The sequence below is a fragment of the Carlito syrichta genome, unplaced genomic scaffold (genome assembly GCF_000164805.1).
Source record: "Carlito syrichta isolate Samal-C Ts95f unplaced genomic scaffold, Tarsius_syrichta-2.0.1 Scaffold303295, whole genome shotgun sequence".
Taxonomy (NCBI): Eukaryota; Metazoa; Chordata; class Mammalia; order Primates; family Tarsiidae; genus Carlito; species Carlito syrichta.
Genome location: NW_007247391.1, coordinates 119,466 through 145,947, shown reverse-complemented (window position 1 = coordinate 145,947; position 26,482 = coordinate 119,466). Strand labels below are relative to the sequence as shown.

The window sequence follows — 26,482 nt, the reverse complement described above, 5'->3', positions numbered from 1 at the left end:
CTCAGGCATCCACTCACCTCAGCCTCCCAAAGTGCTGGGATTACAGGCTGAGCCACCGAGCCCAGCTAAAAAATATTTTTAAATAACAATTTAGAACCTTAAAGCCCAGAATGCTATTTTTTATTAAATAACTTTCTTTAGTGATAATTTTATAATTTTGTATGTTTTTCTCAAACAAATTCACTTATAAAGCCCACTGCAGCTTTTGTACATAATGTAAATTACAATATTTTCTACAAGAAACAGAAATGAGTACATTTCTAATATAGAAAAAAAGAAACCTTAACTCAAAAAAGTCTTAGAACTTATTTTAACATTAAAGATCTTTTCTCTCAAGTACCAAATTATCAACAATAAAGACATCTTAGTTCAGAGTAAATGTACATTGTTTAGCTAATTCTAAATGCAGTGAAAAAATTAAACTACTATAAACACAGATAACTGTGCTAGATGTTTATTTACAAGTTTCTCTATGTGCACACATACTTACAATTTAAGTGACAAAGTTAAAGAAAAGGATCAAATGAGGCAATAACAACAAATCTTTAGGAACAAATTATGTATGGTAGTTTTCAATGATAAAACTGAAGTTAATACACAGAAAACATTTGAAATCATATATTCAGGGTTTATACTGTTATTTATCCTGTGCACACAAACTTTTATTTCATGATTTTAAAAGATCCTTTTCTGTCTTTTACTTTCTGTCTTCTAAAAGTAGTATTATGGAACTCAAACGATGCCATCATCTTTCAAGTTTCATCCAGTACATGTGCCTCCGGTTGAGAACTCAAAATGTCTTTTTTCTCAGAAAGTGTAAAAGTTTCTTCCCTGTCTCTTCTCTGGTACATATGCAAACCAATTATCCCTTGGATTTGACTAAGTTGGAAAATTCTTTCTGGTTAAGAAGCAGCCAAGAACATACTTTCTGGTTTCAAACAGACCAGGCCTGAGGTTATATCCTATCGTAACCATGACACCTAGAAATAATCTTATGCATTAAAGTTAATGTAATTTTTGAATGATTCACTTAACTGTTAAAACCAGAGAGTAAATAATTTTTTTAAGTTGAGGCAAAGAGACAGTCAACTTCATAAATTATATTTACTGCTGAAAGCACATAATATCCTGAGAAACATAAAGGACAAAATTATACAAGAGCATTATTCTAAACACACTGTTTCTTCTACTAAATAGACTACAGTCATTACACAATATACACCCACACAAACACACAAACAGAATACCTCTAATTTTGTATTTTCAAGATTCAGAGTTTCATTTTCATATTCAATTGAGTGAAGTTTCCTAAGAATTTCTTCACATGAATTTTTTCCATGGTCATCCACTTTCTTCAAGTCTTCCAAAAGATTAGTGGTTTGCCTTCATAAAATAAGTGACAAGTTTTATAAAAGTCATACAAATTTGCATCTAAGTAACAAATTTAAGTGTGTTTCTGAAATCACTTTGACAGGGTGCGCTGTTCCAAACAGGGAATGTAGAAAAAGTAAACAGAACTCATAGAACAAGGAAGTAGGACAAAGTAATCTATAAGGTTACCACCAAAGTAACTTTGATTAGAACCAATTTCTCATTGATGATATTAATGAAAAATTATACAACATACTCCTTGCTATTCAACAAAACCTCTAAACTATCACCCACAGGTATGTATGTCTGGCTCTCCCTTTATTCATACATGTGCACACATACTTACAATTTAAGTGACAAAGTTAAAGAAAAGGATCAAATGAGGCAATAACAACAAATCTTTAGGAACAAATTATGTATGGTAGTTTTCAATGATAAAACTGAAGTTAATACACAGAAAACATTTGAAATCATATATTCAGGGTTTATTATTGTTAGGTTAACAGGAATATATTCCAAAGCATAAAATATACGTATTTTTTACTCTTGATTTTCTTTGTTGAGCATTTAAGTCACTTTAATTAAAAATAATAATTTTTAGAATTTTCAAAGCATTTATGTATTATGTTGCAAACTTTGTTATATATTCTAACATATTCTTGTTTAAAAGAGAAACATTATTTCCATTTAAAGCAAAGTCAGTATTAACATTTACCACAAATAATAGATAACACATACTCAAACACCAAATACTAATCTACAAGCTCAGAATTTCAAAATGTGAACAACAATGCACTTTTAATGAGCAATCATTTTTATTGTTTTTACAACAGAGCAAGAAAAGTTTATAAAATTATAAGTAACAAAAATATCAGATCACATAGCAGCGTTACCATATGTAACCCAAAAGAACCAAAATACAAACCACTCAAAGAAGAAAAAAAAGAAAACATTTCATACTAAATAGTAAAAAAGTATCCTAAGCTTTTTTCTTACTTTTTCATTGTTTCAATCTGAACTTCCAATTCAGTTTTTTCTATTGCAATTTTCTCATAATGACTTTTCCAGGCATTGGAAGCTGCAATTGTTTCAGACAACTTGGCTTCCTAAAAAATACATAAAGTACTTATCCTGTAACTTAAAAACATTATTGTTTTATTCAGAACTCTAAACACAAATATGTTATAAACAGGGAAATACTCTTCAAAAAAAAGCATGGAACTTTTAATATCAAAAATGTCCATATACTATTTTGAATATAGGAAAATTTTAAAGTAAACTTTAATAAAATACCTCTATTGCTATTATTTTATATACATGAAGTAGAAGTTGCAGCTTAACATTTTAAAGACTGTTGCAAGTATTTTAAAGCAATATTTCATAATTGTTGAAGATAATTTTCTTTCCTTTAACTGAACTTTTCAGTTTGCATTTTATATACAGAATATGGCAACAACCACGTAAGCATTAGAAAAGAAAGAAGCCCTATATGGTATATGTACACAGAAACTACCCCTAATTCCACACTCCATAAAAACATTTGGTAATACAGTCTTATTTGTCTTTGCTATAATGATACAAAGCTTAGTGGTAGTCACCACTGCCAGTCTTCAAACTGCTACTGTCCTCAAAGAGATAAAAGTGGTAGGAATGGCTTATCCATTTTGAACATGAACTCCATGAGGTAGGGACTTTTGTCTGTATTGTTCATAGCTGTATGTCTGGGGCCTTGAGTAGTGCCCTAATACAGCATATGCTCAATAAAGAACTCAAATGACTGCAGATCCACCCACAGACCTGTAGCCACTGTGTCCCCTGTCTGCGTTCCACAGAGAAACAAGCTCACAGGAATGCAATAGTACCGGGACTTACACACCCAAAGACCTAGAAACAGTGATTATAACAGTTAACATTTATTGGGCACTTCCCTCCTTCTTTCCATTATTCATCCATTTACTGAACAAGTATTTATTAAGCATCTATCATGTGCAAAACGTTTTTGTTGAAATTTTATCCTAGTAATATTTTTGATATAGTGAAGAAAGACTATTTTTCGGTTTTTATATTTTATGTAAGATAAATTTTAATGCAAACTATGAAGTATGAGTTGGGCATAATATACATTATAAAGTATGAGTTTATAATGTAAATTAAGATATTTAAGGAATAATATAAAAGGAATTTATATATTAGCAGTATAATTATTACCTACTTAGTATGACACTCTAAGATGTAGGGACTAGCCAATGATGGAATCACCTTCCTAGAGGAGATGTTTTGCTTTAGAAAAGTGGCACATCTAAGCTTAGAAGCAAATTGAATTTGTCCAGTTTTCAAAGAAGGAAATGGGATAATTCTTCAGTGTGCAGAATTATAGGGCATTTAATATCCTGGTCTCTGGCCAGGCAACATCAGAACCAGTCATCCTCAGCACTTTAAAAATTCTCATTTCTTCTTTCATCTGTCCTTATAAACATGCTGACATAAAGCAAAAGCCCCCTTCACCTTTTCCTCCACTGCACTGAAACTACACCTAAACCAGTTACTAGTGATCTAATTATCAAAGACCACAGACTCTTTCAAATTTTCCTTGCTCTCTCTGTAATTCTTGGTAAATTTCAGGCATTGTGTAGATATGTGATGACATTTTATTAAATTATTATTTAGCTCCTGTTACTGAACTGTTGTTGTTTTGGACTTAAGATACTGTTTTAAACAGTGATTCCCTCAGGTAGATAGGATAAGCAAGCTTCTGCCTCCTAGGACTTATATTCAAGTAAAGAGAACTCTTTTAAAAGGAAAAATAAAGGAGCAGCAAACTAAAAAACAAATGAGATAGTTTCAGATTATAATAAATGCTACAAAAAATGTAAGACACTGATATGATTGCTACAGTACTACTTCAAAAGTCATCATCAAGAAAGAGTTCTCTGAAGAAATGTCAACTGAAAAGATACCTGAATTTTCAAAACACAGCTATTTGAGCCAGAGATGAACATAAAACCAGAGGCATCAGCAAACAAACAAACTCCATGCATTAGAGGAACAGAAAGGAGGACAGCGCAAAAATATATTTTCTCATTTATCCCTCACTATAAGCATATGAGATAGGGAGTATTATGGTCCCCTATTTTATAGATAAGGAAGTTGAAGCCTATAGAGGTTAAATTCCTTAATGGAAAACAAAAGGTAGACAAGAGGAGGAGCCTTTCTATTCTATAATCTGGGGGTGTGGATAATGCTATTTTAATAGGAAAACCCCAAGAATGTTAATGACTCAATTAGTTTTTACCACTCAAGAATATTTTCAGGCACTGAACCAGGTCCATGGCATTCTAGACTTTGAATCTAGTCTTCAATGTTTTTATTTATTTAAATTCTTCTGAAGGTAAGTTAAATATTAGAATGCTTTAGAATGTTAACATTTGAGCTTTTATTGTTTGTTTTGTATAAACTTTTATAAGTCTGTTTTCATTTCTAAAAGCCTGTAATAATTCTATAAGCCTTAACATAAGTTCTCACGAGGTAGGAGACCAGTAAGACATTTTCATAATTTGTCAAAAACAACAAAGCACTAAGTTCATTTTACAACTTGGTAATATACCCAAAGATATCTTTCACATGGTGTGTTTACGTCAGCATATGGTTTTAAATGTATTACACAGATGAAATGAAGGGAATTACTGAATAAAGTCATATGGCCTAATATCATAAATCAGCATTTCCCAAACGGGTGCTCCTCAGAACCAGTTCCAAGAGTTGCGTTGTGGGTAAAAGAAGAGTTCTGTGGTTAAATAAGTGTGGGAAACTCTTAGTTCAATACCATTCATTACACTGTTTTTCTGAAAGCCTTCTGGGGCCTTTAATATGCTAACGTGGACTATAATTCCCAAGGGGAAATATGTTGGAAGTGTTTGCTACTCTTAGTTGGCCATAAGAGTTTTATGTGTGGTGGGGGCAATCCACTTAGTATTTCAAGTAAAGTTCCCAAGGAAATGCTGATATAATTCAAGACCCAAATTTGACATTTTGTGTAATATTTCAAAATAAAAGACTAAAGCAAAATGTACAAGTATAGTTTTTCTAGTACCAATAGCATCGAGAAGAATAAATTATATTAAGTATCATGACACTAACTACATAAAGTTCATAAAGATAGAAATTATATAATTACCTGATCCCTAATTTGTGAAGTAAGTTTTTCAATCTCTCCTGTGAAATGTTCGAGCCTTTGTTTGTAAATTTTAGATGCCTTTTTCAGAGCTATTGTTTTTTGTCTACTTGCTTCTTTCGTTGCTACAGTTTCATGCTTACTCATTTTTAATTGCAAGTTCCATTTGGCGATCTTGGCTTCTAAGCTCTAAAAAAAAATGAGCAACAATTAAATTATTTCAGAACTCCAAAGTTTATGTCAATATCGTAAAAACATGCACATACTCTGCCACACAGATTTTATCAAAATAAAGACTCATAAGATTAATAAAAAGCAAAACCATGAAGGCGATTTCACCAATGCTTTTTTGGAACCAGTTAAAGAATGCAAATTTAAAATAAATAAGCCTCTATAAAAGAAATGCTACCATTATCAAAGATAATAATATTGGTGATTATGGTACAAACACTAAATTCCTTAAAACTTCTGTGATCAGAATATTTTTTAGATTCATTTCCAAAATATTACACATAGTACTATTTTACAAAACAAATTATAAAGACATAACTGAGACAGAAACATCGAGACTAGTGTTTAACCTAACAACTGGGCACCAGGAGGTTACAATAAAACATTATTCTCTCTTCTACTTTCTCCCGCTGTAAGTCAGCTTCCCCAGAAAAAGAAATTTTGACACAAAGCTGCTTCCACAGTACTTTTATATCCTTAACTGAAGTTATCAGGACATTAAAATGAAAAACCACTCTTATTGATGCAGATTTTCTCTCTTGCTAGATGTTGCTATGGGTAATGGAGCTGATCTCAATAATTAAAACAGTGTGGTACCTGCACACACAAAAAAATAAAAATAGAAATGACAAAGCTAGAAACAATCCAGATAATGGGCACAAAGCTGAAAGGAATAGTAACTCCCTATATATATTTAGACTCTGTAGTTCAAAATATAAAGGCTTTAAAAAGATATGATTAGAATCCCTAGATCATGAAAAGCATAGATGAGATTAAAAAGATATATTTACCTAGTTGCAATTTACTAGAATTAGGGGGCATACCCTAATACTCGAAAGAGTTACATTAAAGACAATAAGAGCAATTCTTTATCCAATGAGAAGTGAGTTTGTAGAAGTCATTGTTCTAAGATCAAATGCAGGTTTAGATAATTTAATGATTATCAGATCCGCAAGATGAATAATAGCAAAAAGATGTTTGAGGACAGGCTTCTATCCTCTGGACGTGATGGTGCTAACGGTATGATCATCTCCTTGATCTATCTCTTGGTGACATAATAAGAAACAATATTAGGCTGGGTGGATGAGGGATGTGATTTAGTATGATAACGGTCATGTTTTTATTTCAAATTATTTTAAGATTGTATTTAAAGCATTTGAGTATTAGGTATCTAAGAATTTAAAGGCTTAAGATTTTAATGCTTTTACATTTTGAAAGCTATGTACTATCAAAATCAATGTGAAATTAGTACAGAATTTAGGTTCCAATCTCCTATTCCTCAGATAGTCATTTTAATTTTTAAAATTTCAAAGGGGTCACAGTAAAATCTGGGGATTTTCAACTTAACTCTAGGATCAATAAACTATGCTTCCTAATTCCAACTAAAATCAAGATTCAGAAGTACATTGGAAGATTTAGACTTGATCTCTTTGAAAAGTAACTAACTGGGGCAACTCCTTCAGGTCCCCTCCCACTGTGAGCTTTTCTGTCCTCAATAAATCCTGCTTTCAAAAAACAAAAAAAAAGAAAGAAAGAAAAGTAACTAAACTAAGAGAAGAAGCCACACATTCTTAAATTATCTTTAAAAGTATAACTTAAACTAAAAAAAAAATCCCATGAAACATAATAAGTAGTTGGTGGAAAAACAGAGCATTGTTACAATAAGTCTACATTAAGAGAAAAGAACACCCCACAGGAAATACTGCCGTCATTCCTCAAAATATCCACAGGGTGTCAGCATCACACCATGATGAGTTGCTACACGTAAGTAAAAACCTTTTTAAATATGAAAGGTGAAGTAAAAACAATTTTAACACAGTCCCTGGCAAGATTTTCCCACTAGATTGATCAAATTCTACACTTAAACACTATGAGTGTACTGAAGCTTACAAATTATCTTTATAGTTTCAAATAAATAATCTCTCAATCATCTGCCTAATGGATAAGCAAACACAAAGCTGATTATTTGCCTTTTCCTACCCAAACTGTATACATTATATACACATTGCATATTATATAGATAATTATTCTCTGTCTCCTCTAAAAATATGAAAATATTCTAACTCCTACTGCTAGATCTACAAAGAAAAATGGTCAAAGTATTTTGGGGACAGTTCTCAGAGGATTACAATGTAAATTTTTTAAAGATCCAATATAATGAACTAAACAACAGTAAAACTTTGAGATTTACAGTACCAAACTGAGTTAACTGTGCTTGTATTATCAAAACAAAAACAAAAACAAAAGTTTGTCAAATCTAAGTCAAAAAATGAAATTCTGGCCTCCAATTACTTAAAGGCTTAAAATTCAAAAGTGTGTGAGAAAAAATGTAGAAAAATCAGCAAACTAAGGCAAATTATTTTAATCATTTCTTAATGGGAGCATTTTTGGAAAAGAATTTGAACGCAAAGTATTAGGAGAATTTAATGGCAAAATCTTATTAGGATTTCCACCTTATGTTTTCTCCAAATTATAACGGAGATTTTTTTTAAATTGTGAAACTTACCTATAAAATATTTCATTTATAATTTGAAGAAAATGTTTTCAAAAACTCTCTCAATGTTATTTGAGGACATAATTAAAAATTGTGTGTGATAAATCTGGGTAGATGGCTATCCTATATGTCAAATAATATATCAGACATGTTAAATCACATGTATTCTCTTGCACTTACTATGACAGAGCACTGCAATACCAAATCCAGTTCAGCTGTAGTGCCCTAGGATACCACCTAGGGGAAAGGTGCTTAAAGGAGCATGCAGGGGAAACAAAGGACACAATTTACATGTCCCATAAACCTACTTAATGTTCCCTTGCTGGGCAAAAGCTTTTTGTCACTGAAGGAAAAAACAAAAAACTAACTCTGAAGCTCTCACATTCAGCGGGATTTGAGTCTTTGTACACTTCTCTGAAGACAGGATCGTGGCATCTTTTCCTTTGGCAAAAGTAATGACAAGATGGTCGTTACCTTGTGTCATATGATGGCAACCTGAAATTTTTATCTCAAAGTGACTCTGACTCCAAAAGAATACCAAAAAATTCTAAATTATATCGCTACAAGGTTGTATAATAAGGAGATGGCACCATTTTCTGAAAAATCAAAGCTAGGTTAACTGATTTTAAAATTACTACTCTTAATAACAAAAAACCCACATTTATTAACTATCTTTTAAACATATATGAGTATGTATAGATATATAAAAAAGACTGAAATAATATACACCAAAACGTTAACAAAAATTTCGGTGTTTTAAAGTTATTTTTATTTTCTCCTTTATATTTTTCATATTTTATAAAATTTTCCATAATGAACATAAATTAACCATAATGGGATGATTTTTAAAGTAATTCAGTCTCTATAAATCCTGCCTACATTGATACTAAGAAGATATAGCATTTTTATATTGGAATTTGGACCCAAATCTTTAGGTAGGCCAGAAATATTAAGATTTATCTTAAATATGTATTTCCCATGTTAACATTTAAATTGAATTATTTTAAAACCACCAAATTCCAAAATTAAGAAATGGCTTTATAGCTTTTCTTTAATTCTACCACTTAAGTTCTAAAAATTGGACCATATTTATAACCTTTAAATATTCTTTTAACTTATCATTCTCTGTTTCCTTTTTATGAATCTGGAGCTGCAGTCGGTCATGTACTACTTTCACTGACTGAGAAAAACGGTTTGCTTTCAAAGCATTTGCCTGTAACAGAGAGAAAAAGAAAGAGAATGTTATTTGCTGTATCCCTCAATATTTTTAATTTTACCATGATTTAGATACCATCCAAACAGCTGACAAAAAGCAAAGCACTACTTTACATATTGGTTCCCCAACACAAATGCATTTCATGTAAAACCAGGTGAAGGTTCTCTTCCCTGCCTTTTATTTAACGGTTCCTGATAATTATATCTTTACAAATTCCCATCTATATTCCTAAGTAAAGTTACAGATATATCTAAAATGTTTCTACAAACACCAACATTCCTTAATTTGTCCCCAAATGGAAATATAATACAAATTTACAAGAGTTCCTAATTTGGAGTGATTTATGACAAGTACTCTGACTGTAACACCTAACTGCAACACTTAAAAAAAAACTCAATAAAATTAAGATGTTATATTTAATACATAGAACTTGCAAAATATCCAAATAATCTAGAATTTAAAAACACCTTTCTGAATTTATTTCTGAAAACTTGGGACCAGGATGGAAAGAAAAGGGAAGAGGGAATCTATATTAAGAAAATGGAATGAATTCAGCTCAAAACTGACTTACCTTTTCATTCTTAAACAAACAAGAAAGTTCTTGGATATAGGTTTCCTTCTCAAGTATCCTCTTCTTAAGATTCTTCAGCAAATGTAATAAGAGTTAAAAAGTTCACAATTATTAATATTGGATAATTTGATAAAACTAAGCAGCACACAAATATAAAAAGAAAGAATGAACACAAAGTCAGTGTGAAAAGACTTACAATATTCTTAGTTTCATTATCAGTTAGATTTTCCAAGAACATGCTGGGTAAATTGTCTCCTGTCTGTGAAAAAAAGGAGGTTATGAATCAGTGTTCACAAAGTATATTTCTCCACATTAAAAAAGTAGACAATGAAATAAGCATCACTCAAGAAATTAATATAGACAACTACTATGCACAGTTCAGATTTTTAAGAGTTAACCGTTGAAAACACTTTTGTTGACGTGTTTCAAATCATTTTTTGTCCACAATTTGTTAAACTATTTATCTACTAAATTTATTTCAAAAGAATGCCTCAGAAAGTATAGGCCAATGGCATAAAAATCACAAAAATCTTGCATGCCAAAGAGGCTCAACATAGTGCTATTTATAAATAGGCAAGAATTATCAACAACCTAAATTCTAGTAATAAGAAATGTCTTAATGAATTACAGCAAATCAGTAACAGAATTCTATGCAGTCATTTTAAATAAGACCATAGAAAAATGTGTATTCAGTTTTGAAGGTCATACTCCTGCTTTAGAATGTGAAAAATCTATTAATTCTTTTCACTCCAAAGCACATATATGTGCACATATAATGCAAAATTGCACACATAATTTCAGAGGACTCATGGATTTCAGGAAGCCCATCCTTGGACTCTGTAAGGGAATACAGAGCTCAAGTTAAGATTCCTTCCTATGCAAAATATATTTAGCATATAAGAAAATACAGATAATATAGTATTAAGTACAAAAGTCAAGTTATAAAACAATGAGACTAGCATGACCCCACTTTTTTTCAAACAATGCATATTATATACACACATAACACAAATACAGTAATGGAACAAAAGACTGCTAAAGTTATGTAACACCAAAGTAACAGCGCTTCATAGTGATCTTTCATTGAATGCTGACATCAAGAGAATTATTAATATTTCTTTGCTTATCTAAATTTTCTATAATGAGCATGTGACTTTTTAAATGCAACAACCATTACCTAATATTAGATAATTTTTACAATTCTCAAAAAATGTCATCACAGAAGTCAAAAAAGAGTCAGAAGAGTAATTTAGGTGATTTTGTCATTAGCTCAAGATTTTTCAGCCCTTCACAGGAGTTAATTTCTTCAATATATTTGTCCTAAGACCCAAAATAAGTAATAATCACAAAAAAGTAAAAAACTAGTGATGCAGAATTCTTGTCTCTAGTCAATGCATACAATATATTACATAAAATTTTAGGGGATTCACAGATCCCAGATTAAGAAAGCCAGGTAAATAATCTTGATCTTGCATAATTTCTTTACTCAACAAGTGAGAAATAGTAGTAAAGAAGAAAAACACTTCTAATTTATTATTTTAAATATTTTAAACTAACAATTATACCATACCTAACCATGTGACTACAAAGTCAGGCTTTAGTTTTCTTTATATGTTCAAGCAGCTCTGAATCAGTTTTTCCCAATAATGAGGTGACACCCTCCCATCCTGCTCCCACTATCCCTATGTTTGATGAGATGAACTGAAATGATATTATTCATGTGTAAAGGCAGACAAAAGTGTGAAGACTATTCTGTATCAAAAGGAAATGATGTCCTAGATCAAAGGGGAATTATGTGTGTGTGCACGAATGTGTGTACGCATGTGTATAAAGAAAAAAAAGTCAAACAATTCCACTTCTAGGCATGTATCCAAGAAAAATAAAAACATATATCCACACTACAACTCTGTAAATGTATGTTCATAACAACATTATTCATAATAGCCAAAAGTAGAAATGAACCAAATGTCCATCAACTGAAGAATAGATAAAAGTGGTATACTCAGACAATGGAACATCGTACAGCAATAAAGAAGAATGAAGTACTGATACATACCACAACAGGGATGAGCCTTGAAAACATCGGCTAAGTGAAAGAAAGCTGTCGTGAACCACCAAATATCAAATTATTCCACTTACATGAAATATCTAGACTAGGCAATCCACAGAACAGAACATAGATGACCTTTCAGCAGGGTGTGAAAGGGACCGGAGGTGAACTGCTAAAGAGAACAAGGTTTTTTTACAGAGTGATGAAAATACTCTAAAATTGAATGTGGTGATGGCTTCACAACTCTGTGAATGTACTAAAAACCATTGAACTTTAAGTAAGAAAACTGTAAAGTATGGGAATTATATCTCTATAAAGGTGTTTCTAGAAAAATAACAAGTATGTATGAATATAATGTTCATAGGAGCTTAAACACTAAAAGTATATATTTTATTGTAAGCAACTAAATGAAGTGTATCTACAACATAAACCAAGTTTTTGAGATAGAAAATAAAAATATATTTCCTATAAAAACATGCTGTTTTCATGTAGAACTACTTATGAAACATTAAAAGTAGGAGTTAGTTTGATGATTGCCATCTCAAACAAAAATTCAAAAAATTATTTCCATTTCAAATATGTCAATACTTTAATTTCTACAGTTTAAGAAATAATATATCCGTCAAGGGAAAAGCATCGCTATTACATGAGTGCTTAGAGTTGACGCCTTACTTGTCTATAGTCTGTCTTTCCAAGATGTTCTAAAGTTAGTTTCACTCGTTTAAAAGTATCTAATTCTTTTGTTAATATTTCCTTCTGTTCAGAAATCTTCTTCAAATTGGCTGCAGAAAGATTTGCCTAACAAAATAAAAGAACCACACACATTTTATAACATAACATTAAGTAAAAACACTCCAAAATATTATCGAACAATAATTATTCCTAGTAAAAAAATAATTCTTTTGTACACAGTAATAGTAAATTTTGCAGTTTATTAATAGTAAATTAGATGTGCTATACAGTACATTAAAGTAAAATGAAATCCAAATAAGGGCTTAAATGCAGGCATTTTTTTCTAATAGTTATAGAATACAATACAATCTATTGTTTGTACCCAACTCAAACGTTAGTATGCTGAAATTTTAAAATAGTTTATATATAGTTAATATAGCATTGTATTCTAAATAATACTATAGAGAATAGAGAAATTTAATCTTTCAGAAGATTTAGGTTTTAAATTCACTCTTGCAAAAAGCTGATTCTCTAGTTTCACTTCAGATAAATCAAGCACCAAGTAGATAATTTCTAGTGTTTTTTTAGATACATGGCTGAGATTATCTTTAAGGAAAAGAATTGCAGTTAATGACAGGAATAGAAAACACTGATAACCCCCCATTGTGGGTATCAAATACCTGTATGTGAGCATAACTCTTGAGAAATGAGACCTCAGTTAATGCATTCTGAGTATTATACTAATTTTTGATTTTACAAGATGCTCATCAGTCACATACTTACATTTTCAAAACTGATCTCTTCAATGGTGGCCTTAAATAATGTCAAAAGTAATTCTACAGAACGAGTTGCCAGCTCGGCTTCCTTAAGTGTTGCTTCCAATTCAGTCTCTTCGTTTAGGAGGTCCTGCTTCAGGCTAATTCCAAATGCACACATAAAATTTAAGTTAAGTCTATCACATAAACTAGTTGTATTTTCATGAAAATATAGCATAGCTTGATTAAATACTAGTTTCACAACTTGCTCTGCACATGGAATAGTAAATAGTCACTGAAACTGTGCTTTTCCCTACATAGTACTTCCATTTCTTACATGCTTCCTATACATTGAAAAACAGTTTAAAATAAAAGTTTAAACTATTAAGATATGTTAAACACGATGACTACTAATACTAACATTTAACTATGCTATGTTTGATAATTATTCAATACCCCCTTTCTGGCTTATAAAGCAATTGATGTGAATTATGTCTTTTTTCCTTCTCTTCCTTCTCCCTTACTCTAAAACCAAATATTAGGCTTTCTATTTTTATTCCCAAACATTTTCTTGAAACTTACTGTTCTTTACAAAAACTACCTCCAGAGGAATGAATAAGCTAAACAAATGGAAAACAAAAAAAATAAAGCTCTGCAAATATCTAAAAATCCTTCACATTTTGGCGTTAGAATACATTATCTTTCAAAACCAAACTGATAATATTTGCCTTCTTGATTACATTTTACCCACACACTACCATGTATGGGTAAAACAGATATACTATGGGTAAAACATATAGGTAAGATATATACTTTTTGCCATATTTTAATATCCTGAAACCAGAATCCTTCTTACAATCCTTGTCAACCAGGAGGCAATCTTGACATGTCTTTACACATATACAAAATGTATAGAATGGGCATCCAAAGCTTTGTGGAATATCCCAAAGATAGGGATGCAACACTTAACTCCAGGAACAAAGGGTCGTAAAGAGGGGTTGATGAAGTGGCAATGTTTAGCAACATTAAGAGCCCAGCACCAAAAAATACGATTGCATTTAAAGATGCTCCTAAGAAATGCCATGCCACCAATATAGTATTATTAATAGCAAAGACAACTTTGAGTCAAAAAGTGGCTCAAAAGAGTTGAACTCTAAGGATAAACAAATTTGTGTAATACTTTAATTTATTTTACTTTCATGTAATCATAAGTTATTTTGATTAAAAAAATACAATTAAATTAGAAGTTGCATTTCCAATATTTACAAATAAAATTCCAAATGATATGAAAACACTGCCTTTAATTGACAGCTCTTTTCTTTTTTTATAAAACATAGTAAAATGCCTCATTAACAGCTGATGGCATCTTAGAGGTTATATCAAAGAGTAGGCTGTGCTCTTCAGCATCATGGGCTTAAAATAATGAGCCTAGACTGGGCGCATTGGCTCAAGCCTGTAATCCCAGTACTTCGGGAGGCCGAGGTGAGAAGACTGCCTGAGCCCACGGGTTCGAGAACAGCCTAGGCAACTTGGCGAGACCTTATCTCTACAATAAATTAAAAAATTAGCCAGGTGTGGTAGTGCACACCTGTAGTTTCAGTTACTTGGGAAGGTTGAGGCAGAAGGATCACCTGAGCCCCGCAGGTCGATGCTGGGATGGCCATGAGCATGCCACTGCACTCCAGCCTGAGTGATGGAGTGAGACTCCAACTCAAAAAAAAAAATAACAAGAACTTAAGAAGAGAATAGCTATAAATGACACCTGACCCATATTGAAACCATGAGCAGAAATAGGATTAAGGTGGCCAACAAGAAGCAGCTAGAGTGTTTCTCCCACAGAGTAAACCAAAATAGAGAGGATTCCTCAGCACTCAGAGAGGAAGGAGACCAGTATCACACCCCAGTCTCATCAGAGAAGTGATAAGATCCACAGACAGCAAAGAAGAAAAAAAATGATCAACCTGGGTTGAACTAGCCAGACTTGCCTGAATTACCACACAAACTATAAGCAGCCTCCAGACGCAGCAGGGGAGGTAAGTGAGGGAAATCCTGACGTTATGTATTCCTGCCATGGACTTTGAAGGCCGCCTGAGCCTCACAGGACTCCAGTACTTTATGGGAAACTGGCTTACACAGAGCCATGCTTTGCCAACACCCACGTGAAGTGGTGCAGGAAAAAAACCCTGAGTAGCTCCAACAACCATTCTCCAGGAACTCAACTGTTGCTGCTAGCTGCTTTCCAGCAGACCTGAGAGGAAATGGGTCCCAAGGGCAAATTCCCCAGCAGCAGACAGTTCCTGGTTGAGGAGGGCTCCCAAGAGAACACCTAGGACCAGCTGCACTTTTACATTCCGAATGCAGATGGCCTGAGGCTAAGGCAGGGAGCCGAGTGGGACTCGTTGCCCTAGAAACCTTTCACTCCCCGTGTAAACTCTTCTGTGTAGCTTCTGCATAACATGGCACTAGTGTTACCCTAGTGGCCAAAGACTACTTTCTAAACCCCATTGGGGTAGCCAATAGTGTCCAGGTTGGGAGCTGGAGTGCTTTTCCCCTTACACTCCCCTTAAAGGCTCAAATCAGTCAGAGAACATTGGTAGTCCCCACAGCCCCGCCCCTTAGCTAGGTTGGTTGGGCACTTCTCATGGGGCAACACAAGCCAAGCCACCATCACACCTGGTCACAGCCACCATCACACCTGGCTCTATCCTGAAAGCGCCAATTCCTGGCTGGAGGTTAACAGGCACAGCCCATTATATCTGATGTAATAACTAGACTTCTGGGAAGGTCTGAACCCAGATCCCAACCACCACCACTATCCAAGCTGCTGTAGCACAGGACATCTTGAGCACAGGGAACCAGAACAGCATTGCCACAGCTGGCAATTGAGAAATTCACCACACCAAGACTACATATAACTAAGGGAATTCTACAGTGTCTATATCAGTCCACACCAACCTCAAATAAGAAAAATCTACCCAAATGAGAAAACCAGAAAATAATTCTGATTCTTCAATACCCCCAAAAGACCATACTAACTCCTCAGCAATGGACACTAACCAAAATGAAATTTTCGAAATTCCAAAGATAGAATTCAAAAGATATATTATAAAATTGCTCAGTGAAATCCAGAAAAATGTTGAAAACCAACATAAATAAGTTAAAAACAAAAAACTATTCAGGACATGAATGAAAAATTCTTCAAAGAGTGGACACACACACACACACACACACACGCACACACAAAGCAGAGCTTCTGGAAATGAAAGACTCATTGAGGAAAGTAAAAAATGCAACAGAAAGTTTTAAAAGTAGACTAGAATAAGTAGAAGAAAGAATCTTAGAATGTGAAAGGCAAGGCTTTTGAATTAACCCAATCACACATGCACACATACAAAAGAATCAAGAGAATAGAATAAAATCTCCAAAAAATGTGGGACTATGTAAAACATCCAAACCTAAGAATCATAGGTGTTCCTGAGGAAGAAGAGAAAGTAACAAGTTTGGAGAACCTGTCTGAGGGAATAATTGAAGAAAATTTCCCTGGCCTTGCCAGAGATTTAAACATACAGGTACAAGAAGCCCAAAGAACCCCTATAAGATTAATTGCAAAAAGGTCATCCCCAAGATATAGTCATTGGTTATGCAGCATTAATGTGAAGGGAAAAATTCTAAGAGCAATGAGACAAAAGCATCAAATAACTTACAAAGCAGTAGACTTTTCAGCAGAAATCCTATAAGCCAGAAAAGACTGGGGCCCTATCTTAAATCTTCTCAATAAAAATAACTGTTAGCCAAAGATTTTGTATCCCACATCTCTAAGTTTTATAAACAGAAGAGAAATAGTCCTTGTCAAACAAGCAAATGCTGAGGGAGTTTGTCACCACTAGCCCAGCTCTACAAGAAATACTCAAAGTAGTTCTAAATATTGAAACAAAAGGTCAAAATACACCAGTAGAAAAACACTGAAAATAATAAAGCTCACAGGACTTATAGAACACCAACCACAGAAAGGAAAAAAAAAAAAAAAAAAAAGCAACCAGGTAACAACCAACATGATGAATGGAATATACCCTATATATCATTGCTAACTCTGAATGTAAATAGTCTCAATGCCTCACTTAAAAAATGGAGAAAGGCAGAATATATGAAAAGTCACAATCCAAATATCTACTGCCTTCAAGAGGCCCATTTAGCACACAAAGACTCCCACAGACTCAAGGTAAAGGGGGAAAAATATTCCATGCAAATGAAAACCAAAAAGGAGCAGTCATTCTCATAACAGATAAAACAAACTTTAACAGTGAAAAAAGACAAAGAAGGGTATTATATAATGATAAAGGGATCACTCCAACAAGACAATATAACAATTTGAAATATATATTCACCCAACACCAGAGCTCCAAGCTTTATTTAAAAAAAACTTTACTAGACCTGAGAAAAGAGATAGACAGCAATACAGTAACAGTGGGAGACTCCACTGAGAGCAACAAACAGATCATCAAGGTAGAAAGTCAATAAAAAAACACCGAAGTTAAGCCAGACACTAGAATCAATGAACCTAACAGTCATTACAGAACATTCCACCTCAAAATTATAGTATATACATTGTTCTCATCAGCACATGGAATAGTCTCCAAGATAGATAAGCCACAAACCAAGTTTCAATAAATTTTTTAAAACTGAAATCATATCAATCACCTTATTTGATCACATTGAAATAAAACTAAAATCAACTCCAAGAAAAACTCAGGAAACCAAACAAATACATGGAAGTTAAACAATTTGCTCCTAAATAATCTTTGTGTCAACAATGAAATCCAAATAAAAAATGTAAAATTCCTTAAAATGAATGACAACAACAACACAAGTTATCAAAACCTCTGGAACACAGCCAAAGCTGTCCTCAGAAGAAAATGTATAGCACTTAATAACTACTTTGAAAAGTCTGAAAGATAGCATATTGACAATTTAACATCACATGTCAAGGAACTAGACAAACATGAACAAACCAAACCCAAAGCTAGCAGAACAAAAGAAATAAGATTAGACTAGAAATAAATGAAACTAAAACCAAAAAAAGATACTAAAAAATAATCAATGAAATAAAAAGCTGCTTTTTTGAAAAATTCCTATTCAACACAGTACAAAGTTCTAGCCAGAGCAATCAAGCAAGAAAAATAAATAAAGGGTATCCAAACTGGAAAAAAAGAAATCAAATTATCTCTGTATGCTGACGATATGATCTTATATCTAGAGAATCCTAAAGACACCTCCAAAAGACTCTTGGACTTAATAAATGAATTCAGTAAAGTCTCTGGATACAGAATCAATGCACGCAAATTAGCAGCACTTCTATATGCCCAATAGCAATCAAGCTGAAAATCAAAACAAGAATTCAGTTGCATTTACAATAGCAGCCAAAAAAGCTAAAATACCTAGGAATATATTTATCCAAGAAGGTGAAAGTTCCCTGCAAGGAGAAGTACAAAACACTGATGAAAAAAGATTGTAGAAGACACAAGTGGAAAAACATACCATGCTCATGAATTAGAAGAATCAACATTTTTTAAATGACCATATTGCCCAAAGTAATCTACAGATCCAATGCAATCCTTATCAAAATACCAACATCATTTTTTACAGAATCAGAAAAAACAATCCTAAAATTCACATGGAAAAAAAGAGCCAGAATAGTCAAAGCAATCCTAAGCAAAAAGAACAAAGCTGAAGGCATCCCATTACCTGACTTCAAATTACACTACAAGGCTATAGTAACCAAAACAACATGGTACTGGTACAAGGGCAGACACAGAACCAATAGAACAGAATAGAGAATCCAAAAATAAACCCAAAAACTTATAACCAGTTGATCTTTGACAAAGCAGACAAAACAAACACTGGGAAAGGATACTCTGTTCAACAAATGGTGCGGCAAAAATTGGATAGCTACATGCTGAAAAATGGAACTTGATCCCTATCTTTCACCCTAAATAAAAATTAACTCAAGACATAAATGTGAGACCTAAAACCAAAACTCCTAGAAGCAAACCTAGGAAAAATTCTTCTGGATGTTAGCCTAGGCAAAGAATTTATAGCTAAAACCTCAAAAGCAAATGCAACAAAAATAAATAAGTGGGATTTAATTAAACTAAATAGCTTCTGCACAGTAAAAGAAATGAGTAAATAGGCAACTATACATCTGATAAAGGACTAATATCCAAATTTACAAAGAACTCAAAATCAGCAAAAAAAAAGGAAATAAACCCATTAAAAAGTGGGCAAATAACATGAACAGACATCTCTTAAAAGAAGACATACAAATGGCCAACAAACATGAAAAAAATTTCAACATGGAAATGAAAATTAAAACCACAATGAGATACTACCTTACACCAGTCAGAATGGCCATTAATAAAAAAAATCAAAAAACAATAGAAGCAGGCATGGATGCAGTGAGAAGGGAATGTTAATAGCCTGTTGGTGGGAGTACAAATTAGGTACAACCTCTATGGAAATCGGTATGGAGATTTCTGAAGAAACTAAAAGTAGGTCTACTATTAGATCCAGCAATCCCACCCAACAGAAGTCATTATACCAAAAAAACACCTGCACTCAGATTTTTATTGCAGCACAATTCACAACTGCAAAGATGTGGAATCAACGTAAATGCCCATCAACTGATTAATGGTTAATGAAAATGTGGTATATAAATACCATGGAATATTAATCAGCAACAAAAAAGAGTGAAATAATGTCTTTTGCAGCAACTTGGATGGAATTGGAGAACATCATCCTAACTAACACAGGAACAGATAACCAAACACCACATGTTCTCACTTATAAATGGAAGCTAAGCTAAGGATCTGCAAAGTCATATAGAAAGCTATAACGGACACTGAAAACTCAAAAGGGGGAGGGTGGGAAGGGGTGGAGGAATAAAATATCACCTTTAGCTACAAAGTGCGTGTGTGGCGGTGGCGGGTAGTCCAGAATTCTTTGCCACTACACAATGCATCCATGTAAACAAAAACTATTTGTACCCCCTAAAGCTATTGAAATAAGATAAAATAAAATAAACTGAGCAAAAAGTCAAGAGTGATTATATACAACAAAATATTAGTTTCATTTATGACAAGTTAAACCAGAAACTGGACTGCACTATCCACAGTAGCAATCATGGTATCTTAAGATTGTTGTTTTGAAGGGATAATGATTCCTATAAAAATAACAAGTATATTCTCCACTTCTAAAAAAGTAAAAATATGGCCAGGCATATTGGCTCACGCCTATAATCTCAGCACTTTGGGACGAGGAGGCAGGAGGATTTCCTGAGCCCAGAAGTCGAGACTTAGCCTGGGCAAGTTGATGAGACATCATCATCTCTACAACAAATTAAAAAATTAGCTGGGCATGGTGGCACACACCTGTCGTCCCACCTACTTGGGAGGCTGAGGCAGAAAGATCGCCTGAACCCAGCAGGTCAAGGCTGCAGTGGCTGTGAGTGGCTGAGGCACAGAGTGAGACTCCTATTCAAAAAAAAAAAAAACTATGACAAGTACTTGTTATCTAGTAATATACCAAATGACAGTGGATTCATATTCATTAACTATGTTTCTTTTTTTTTTTTTTGTGAGTTGGAGTTTCACTCCGTCACCCAGACTGGAGTGCAGTGGCCACTCCCAGTCACCGCAGCCTCGACCCACTGGGCTCCGGCGATCCTTCCGCCTCAGCCTTCCGAGTAGCCAGAATCACAGGCGCATGCTACCATGCCCGGCTGATTTTTGATTATTGTAGAGATGAGGTCTCGCCAAGTTGCCCAGGCGGGTCTCAAACCCGCAGGCTCAGGCAATCCACTCACCTCAGCCTCCCAAAGGCACAGGATTACAGGCTGAGCCACCGAGCCCAGTTCCATTAACTATGTTTCTAATACTCCATATAATTTCTATTTTCATCTAAAAGTTAAAAAGTTTTATAAATTACTAACAGATGACATTTTCAATTGCTTTCATTAAGATTTAAAAAAAACTAGCTAAATTCTTCTAAATGAGTGTATTTGTAATCACATTAAATAAATATATTTTAATGAATAAATACTACGTTTGAAAAAGATATTCTTGGCCAGGTGCAGAGCCTCAAGTCTGTAATCTTTGGGAAGCCGAGGCGAGTGGACTGCCTGAGCTCAGGGGTTCAAGACCAGCCTGGGCAACTCGGTGAGACTTTGTCTCTATAATAAATCCAAAAATAAGCCAGGTGTGATAGCACACACCTATAGTTCCAGCTACTTGGAAGGCTGAGGCAGAAGGACCACCTGAGCCCTGCAAGTCAAGACTGTGGTGACCGTGAGTGTGCCACTGCACTCCAGCCTGGATAACAGAGTGAGACTCTGAAAAAAAAAAATGTGCTCATAAGGATTACTAATCCAATATAAAATTGCTGACAGAGAGTTAATTGCATAAACTAATAAAAACCAAATAATTAAAAAAGAAAAAGATATTCTTAAAGAAATGCTGTATTTGATTCAAATAATTTACATTATGGAGAAAAACATGAAATCCTGAATAAGAAAATTAGATTTCTCCTGATGAGAATACCTGCTGAGATGACTTTCACTGGTACATCGTGGTAAACCTTCCTTCACTGATCTAGTTTTGAGATGAGAAAATAGTTCTTCTGAATGACTGCCATAATTTGTAGGCTTCTCCATAAATTCAGTGTATGGATTTGTAGGTGTCTTCTCCAACAACTTCTCCACATAAGCTGAAAGCTAGAAAATATTTTAGTTAGCAAACTTATCACATCAGTAGAGATTCTTTTTGTCATTACCCTCTGACATAACATAAAGATCTTAAAAATGTGTAAAAGAGTGAAATTTCAAAGATAAAATCAAAATAATCACTACTCATTGTTATAATAATTCAAAATAGTTTAAAAATTGCAAAGCACAACCATTCAACAACTGCCAAATTACCCACATTGTTTCCAAAGGCCTACTATTTTCTATATAATTACTAGAGTGTAGAAATCTGTATTAGTCTATTTGTTGAAGTATTACAGTAATGTCTTAATCCAGGAGGACTGGAAAATGAATATAAAAGCCCTGGGTTATCTATAGTCCTCAGTTTCATTAGGTTTATCCAATAAGAAATATATTTTATTTGAGTTTAGAACTGTAACATTTCAACAACTTTTGGAAGTATTTGGTAACATTATATAGCTACAAAGAAGACAGAATATTTTTTGAAAGCAGACTTTTCAAAATTAAATTCATTTATTCCTATTCCAAGTTCAATCTAGGATATTCTTGGTGATAATGAAAAGAATAGACAGATGACATGACTCCAAATTTTACTAAACAAATTAATTGTTCTCAAACTCGTAGATGTCATTTTTAAAATGTGAATATTTATAAATTTCTTCAAAATGACTCAATTTTAAATGAGTTAGAGTTCTAGCAGCCATTATGGCTGTTTCCCAACTTGAATAATATATGGTAACGTGTCTCCCTATCTTATGTTTACACAAAAATCAAGGTTATATTTAAGGTTTTCTGCATTTTCAAATATTTGCCTCTTTGTGATTTAGTTTTATGTAAGTATAACAAAATACATTATGTTCAAGAAATGTTAACACTTAAGGTAGAAGTGAAATTGTCAGTTGAAAATTATTCACAATAATTAGCAATTCAGAAACCTTTCAATGTCTGAAAAATGTATTTTTATCTGAACGTTCTATATATTGCAGAGAAAAATATTTAAGATACAGGTCAATGAAGTATGCTCATATTTTGGAAATACAAGTAACTAAAGTCCAAAAGGAACTAACTTACAGATTGTCTAAGATGATCCACTTGAATGCTGCAAATATGCATTATCTATTATTAGAGTATAACAACATTTTGACCTATCAATAGCTCAGAAGAATTTAAAATATGCAGATATAGAAAATCAAATGAGAAACCAAACCTCCTAAGGGTTAAGAAGAGTCACACTGAATAAGTCACTGCAGTCAAGAGAACCACCATCTATTGCTACCCCACGCAGAGAAGAACTGGTTTTCAGCTTTCATTCATTCACTTTCATTCATTCACATTCAATATTGTCTCTCTGTAGACTGGAATCTCAAGAAAGAATGTCTTATTTATTTGAATCCTCAGCACCTAAAAGCCTTGTAAAAGCTAAGTAATAACTGAAGGAAAGGACTCAAGGTTCAGAGCCCTTAATTAATATGTTTCTTTTTATTTATTCATTCCGTGATTCATCTCTTTAGGGACCATTTAAAAATGGTTCCTATGTATTTAGAATAAAAATTTGAAAAGTAATGTAAGAGGATAGAGAACTTCAATTACAGAAAACATTTTAAGAGATTTGTAAGATTCAATTTGATATTGGTATTTTAAATGGGTTCTTACTTGCTTTGTGGGCTATTGGAAGCTCAATACAAAATTTTTTAAAAGTTTTAGCCCAAGATAAAGTCATAAAACAAAGATTTTTCTGCTTCATTACCTATAATTGTAACTGTGTTTTATTTTAAAGGGTAAACAAAATTAACACACTGTAAAAACAGGAATTTAGAATGACATGTAGTCCCACATTCTAAAATGTTACCCTCATCGCTGAGTCTCAAAACACAAAGCCAAGAAGTGTAAGTCTCAGAGCTAGAAAACAGATCTTATGAGTAAAAGCTACCAAAAAGGGAACAACATTAGATTAGGTCATTGGGGAATGCCCCTCTACGAAGAATAAAGATAACTTTATATTTAAAAGATGGGCTGCAGATTGGATAATATGGGGAGAAAAGTTGACAAGAGTGACAATCTATAAACATAGGGTATGTACTTCAAGGCCCAGATCCTCCCTCCTACACAAAGTATTGCCCTAATTTCTCCAGCCCATTAAGAATTCTAAACAACTAACAGTTTTTTCAGAATCATATAGTTTAGGATTTCATTGCTCCATAAATGCTCATATTTTAGTTGTCTTTTAAACTTGCTACAAACCCTGTGAAGGAAAATGTTATGGCCATTACTCTCTGCCCTCGAAAATTACCTAACATATTGGGGGCATAGGTTAATTTCTCAAATATAAATTAGTGTGACCAAATCATTAGTTCAAATCAGGACACTTCTGAGATGAAGATGATCCCATGTAGAGCCCAATTATAAAAAGAAGACTGGGCCAAAGATGTTCAGAATACTGTCTAATCCCAAATAAAGTCAGTATTATTTACCAGATAAACATAAACCATTATCTTTACCTTCTACATAGTGACAACTGCTGCCATTTACTGAGAGGGTACTGACTGACCTTATAAACATCTTCTTACAAATGCCTGACAATATCCAAAAGCTACAAAATAAGGAATGTTTGCCATTAATATCCAAAAGCTACAAATAAGGATACCAAGTCTTATAAAGCTTAAATAGTTTGCCCAAGATTATAAGTAAGGAATTGGTGGAACTAAGTTTTGAACTAAAAGCCATGAGATACTAAAACATAAATAAATATAAAAGACTACAAAGAAGAAAGTTACACACAAATGTGCCTTCATTCAATCAGGTTTTAGCACTTATAAATTCAATTTTGATTCAACAGATGAAAACTGTTCTGTAAAAGGAAATGTGGGATGAACAAGACTGAGCTACCTAAAAACACAGACTACAAGTCTAAATGAAGAGCAGTGACCAGACCATAAAATCCAGCGTGCTAAAGGCTGTGACAGGGAACTTGTGTTCTCATGTTCTCACAGAGAGTCACTGCACTCCAGCCTGGGCAAAAGAGAATGATACCCCAAGAGGAAGAAAGAGAGAGAGAGAAGCTTACAAAAGCATAAAGAAAGATACCTAATGTTAACTGGCAGGATTCTGGGAGACCTCTCAGAAGTGGTGGAACCTCAGTTGAGTCTTACAAAACAAGTTTGAGCCAGGCAAAAGGGAACAGAAAAGGCATTCTGGTAGAGGGTCCAGCATCGGCAGGAGCAAGAAACTGTGAGGGGACACAACTTGCAGGAGGGGACATAAGAGATAAGGCTACACACGCTGAGAGGGGTGTGTATGCCAAGCCCAAGAGTTTGACCTTTCTCCATGAATTTTTTTCTAAAGGTTAGGAAATACCATTAAATCACTTGAGGGGAACGACGTATCAGAAGTGCATTTTTTTTTTTTTTTAATTGGAATCTCACTCTGTCGCCCAGACTGGAGTGTAGTGGGCGCTCCCGGCCACCGCAGCCTCGACCTGCTGGGCTCCGGCGATCCTTCCACCTCAGCCTTCCAAGTAGCTGGAACTACAGGCGCGCGCTACCACGCCCGGCTAGTTTTTGATTTATTGTAGAGATGAGGTCTCGCCAAGTTGCCCAGGAGGGTCTCAAACCTGCGGGCTCAGGCAATCCACTCACCTCAGCCTCCCAAAGGCGTGGGATTACAGGCTGAGCCACCGAGCCCGGCCAGAAGTGCATTTTTAAAAGATCAATCCAGTGGTAGTTAAATGGACTAGGCAGATGGAAGGGAGGAAATAGAAATATTGAAACTGATTGCTAGAGTCCCACAGAGATGAAATTTCAGCATTCTTTTCCTATTAAAAAAGGTTGAAGAAGCCAAATAAAAACTGTTTCCAGAAGAGAAACATGAAAAACAATGAAGAAATTAGAATTTAAAAGACCAGAAAAACAAGGTATCAATACAGAAAGAAGTGATACTAGGCCAGGTATGGTGTCTCACACCTGTAATCCCAGCAATTTGGGAGGCCAAAGTGGGAGGATTGTCTGAACCCAAGTGTTTGAGACCCAGCCCGGGGAATATAGACCTCATCTCTACAAAAAAAGTAAGAAAAAATTAGCCAGGCGTGGTGGCACACGCCTACAATCTCAGCTACTCAGGAGGATCACCTGAACCCAGGAGTCTGAGGCTGTGGTGAGCTGTGATTGTGTCACTAGGCTCCAGCCTGGGCAAAAGACAGT

The 26,482-nt window shown here is 33.9% G+C and overlaps 1 protein-coding gene across 2 annotated transcripts in view; it reads right to left on the bottom strand.

Moving 5' to 3' along the window:
- ODF2L (outer dense fiber of sperm tails 2 like) overlaps positions 1-22,291 on the bottom strand; it is a 42,775-nt gene extending 20,484 nt beyond the window's left edge. For both annotated transcript variants that reach the window (XM_021712469.1, XM_008058322.2), the window contains exons 1-9: positions 22,123-22,291; positions 13,560-13,692; positions 12,777-12,902; positions 10,251-10,313; positions 10,055-10,126; positions 9,364-9,480; positions 5,546-5,731; positions 2,368-2,477; positions 1,248-1,383 (exon numbers count right to left, since the gene is read on the bottom strand). In XM_021712469.1, the coding sequence (XP_021568144.1) occupies positions 1,248-1,383; positions 2,368-2,477; positions 5,546-5,731; positions 9,364-9,480; positions 10,055-10,126; positions 10,251-10,313; positions 12,777-12,902; positions 13,560-13,692; positions 22,123-22,235 (1,056 nt within the window). In that variant the 5' untranslated portion in view covers positions 22,236-22,291. The remainder of the gene's footprint in view (positions 1-1,247; positions 1,384-2,367; positions 2,478-5,545; positions 5,732-9,363; positions 9,481-10,054; positions 10,127-10,250; positions 10,314-12,776; positions 12,903-13,559; positions 13,693-22,122) is intronic.
- Positions 22,292-26,482: the final 4,191 nt, after the last annotated feature.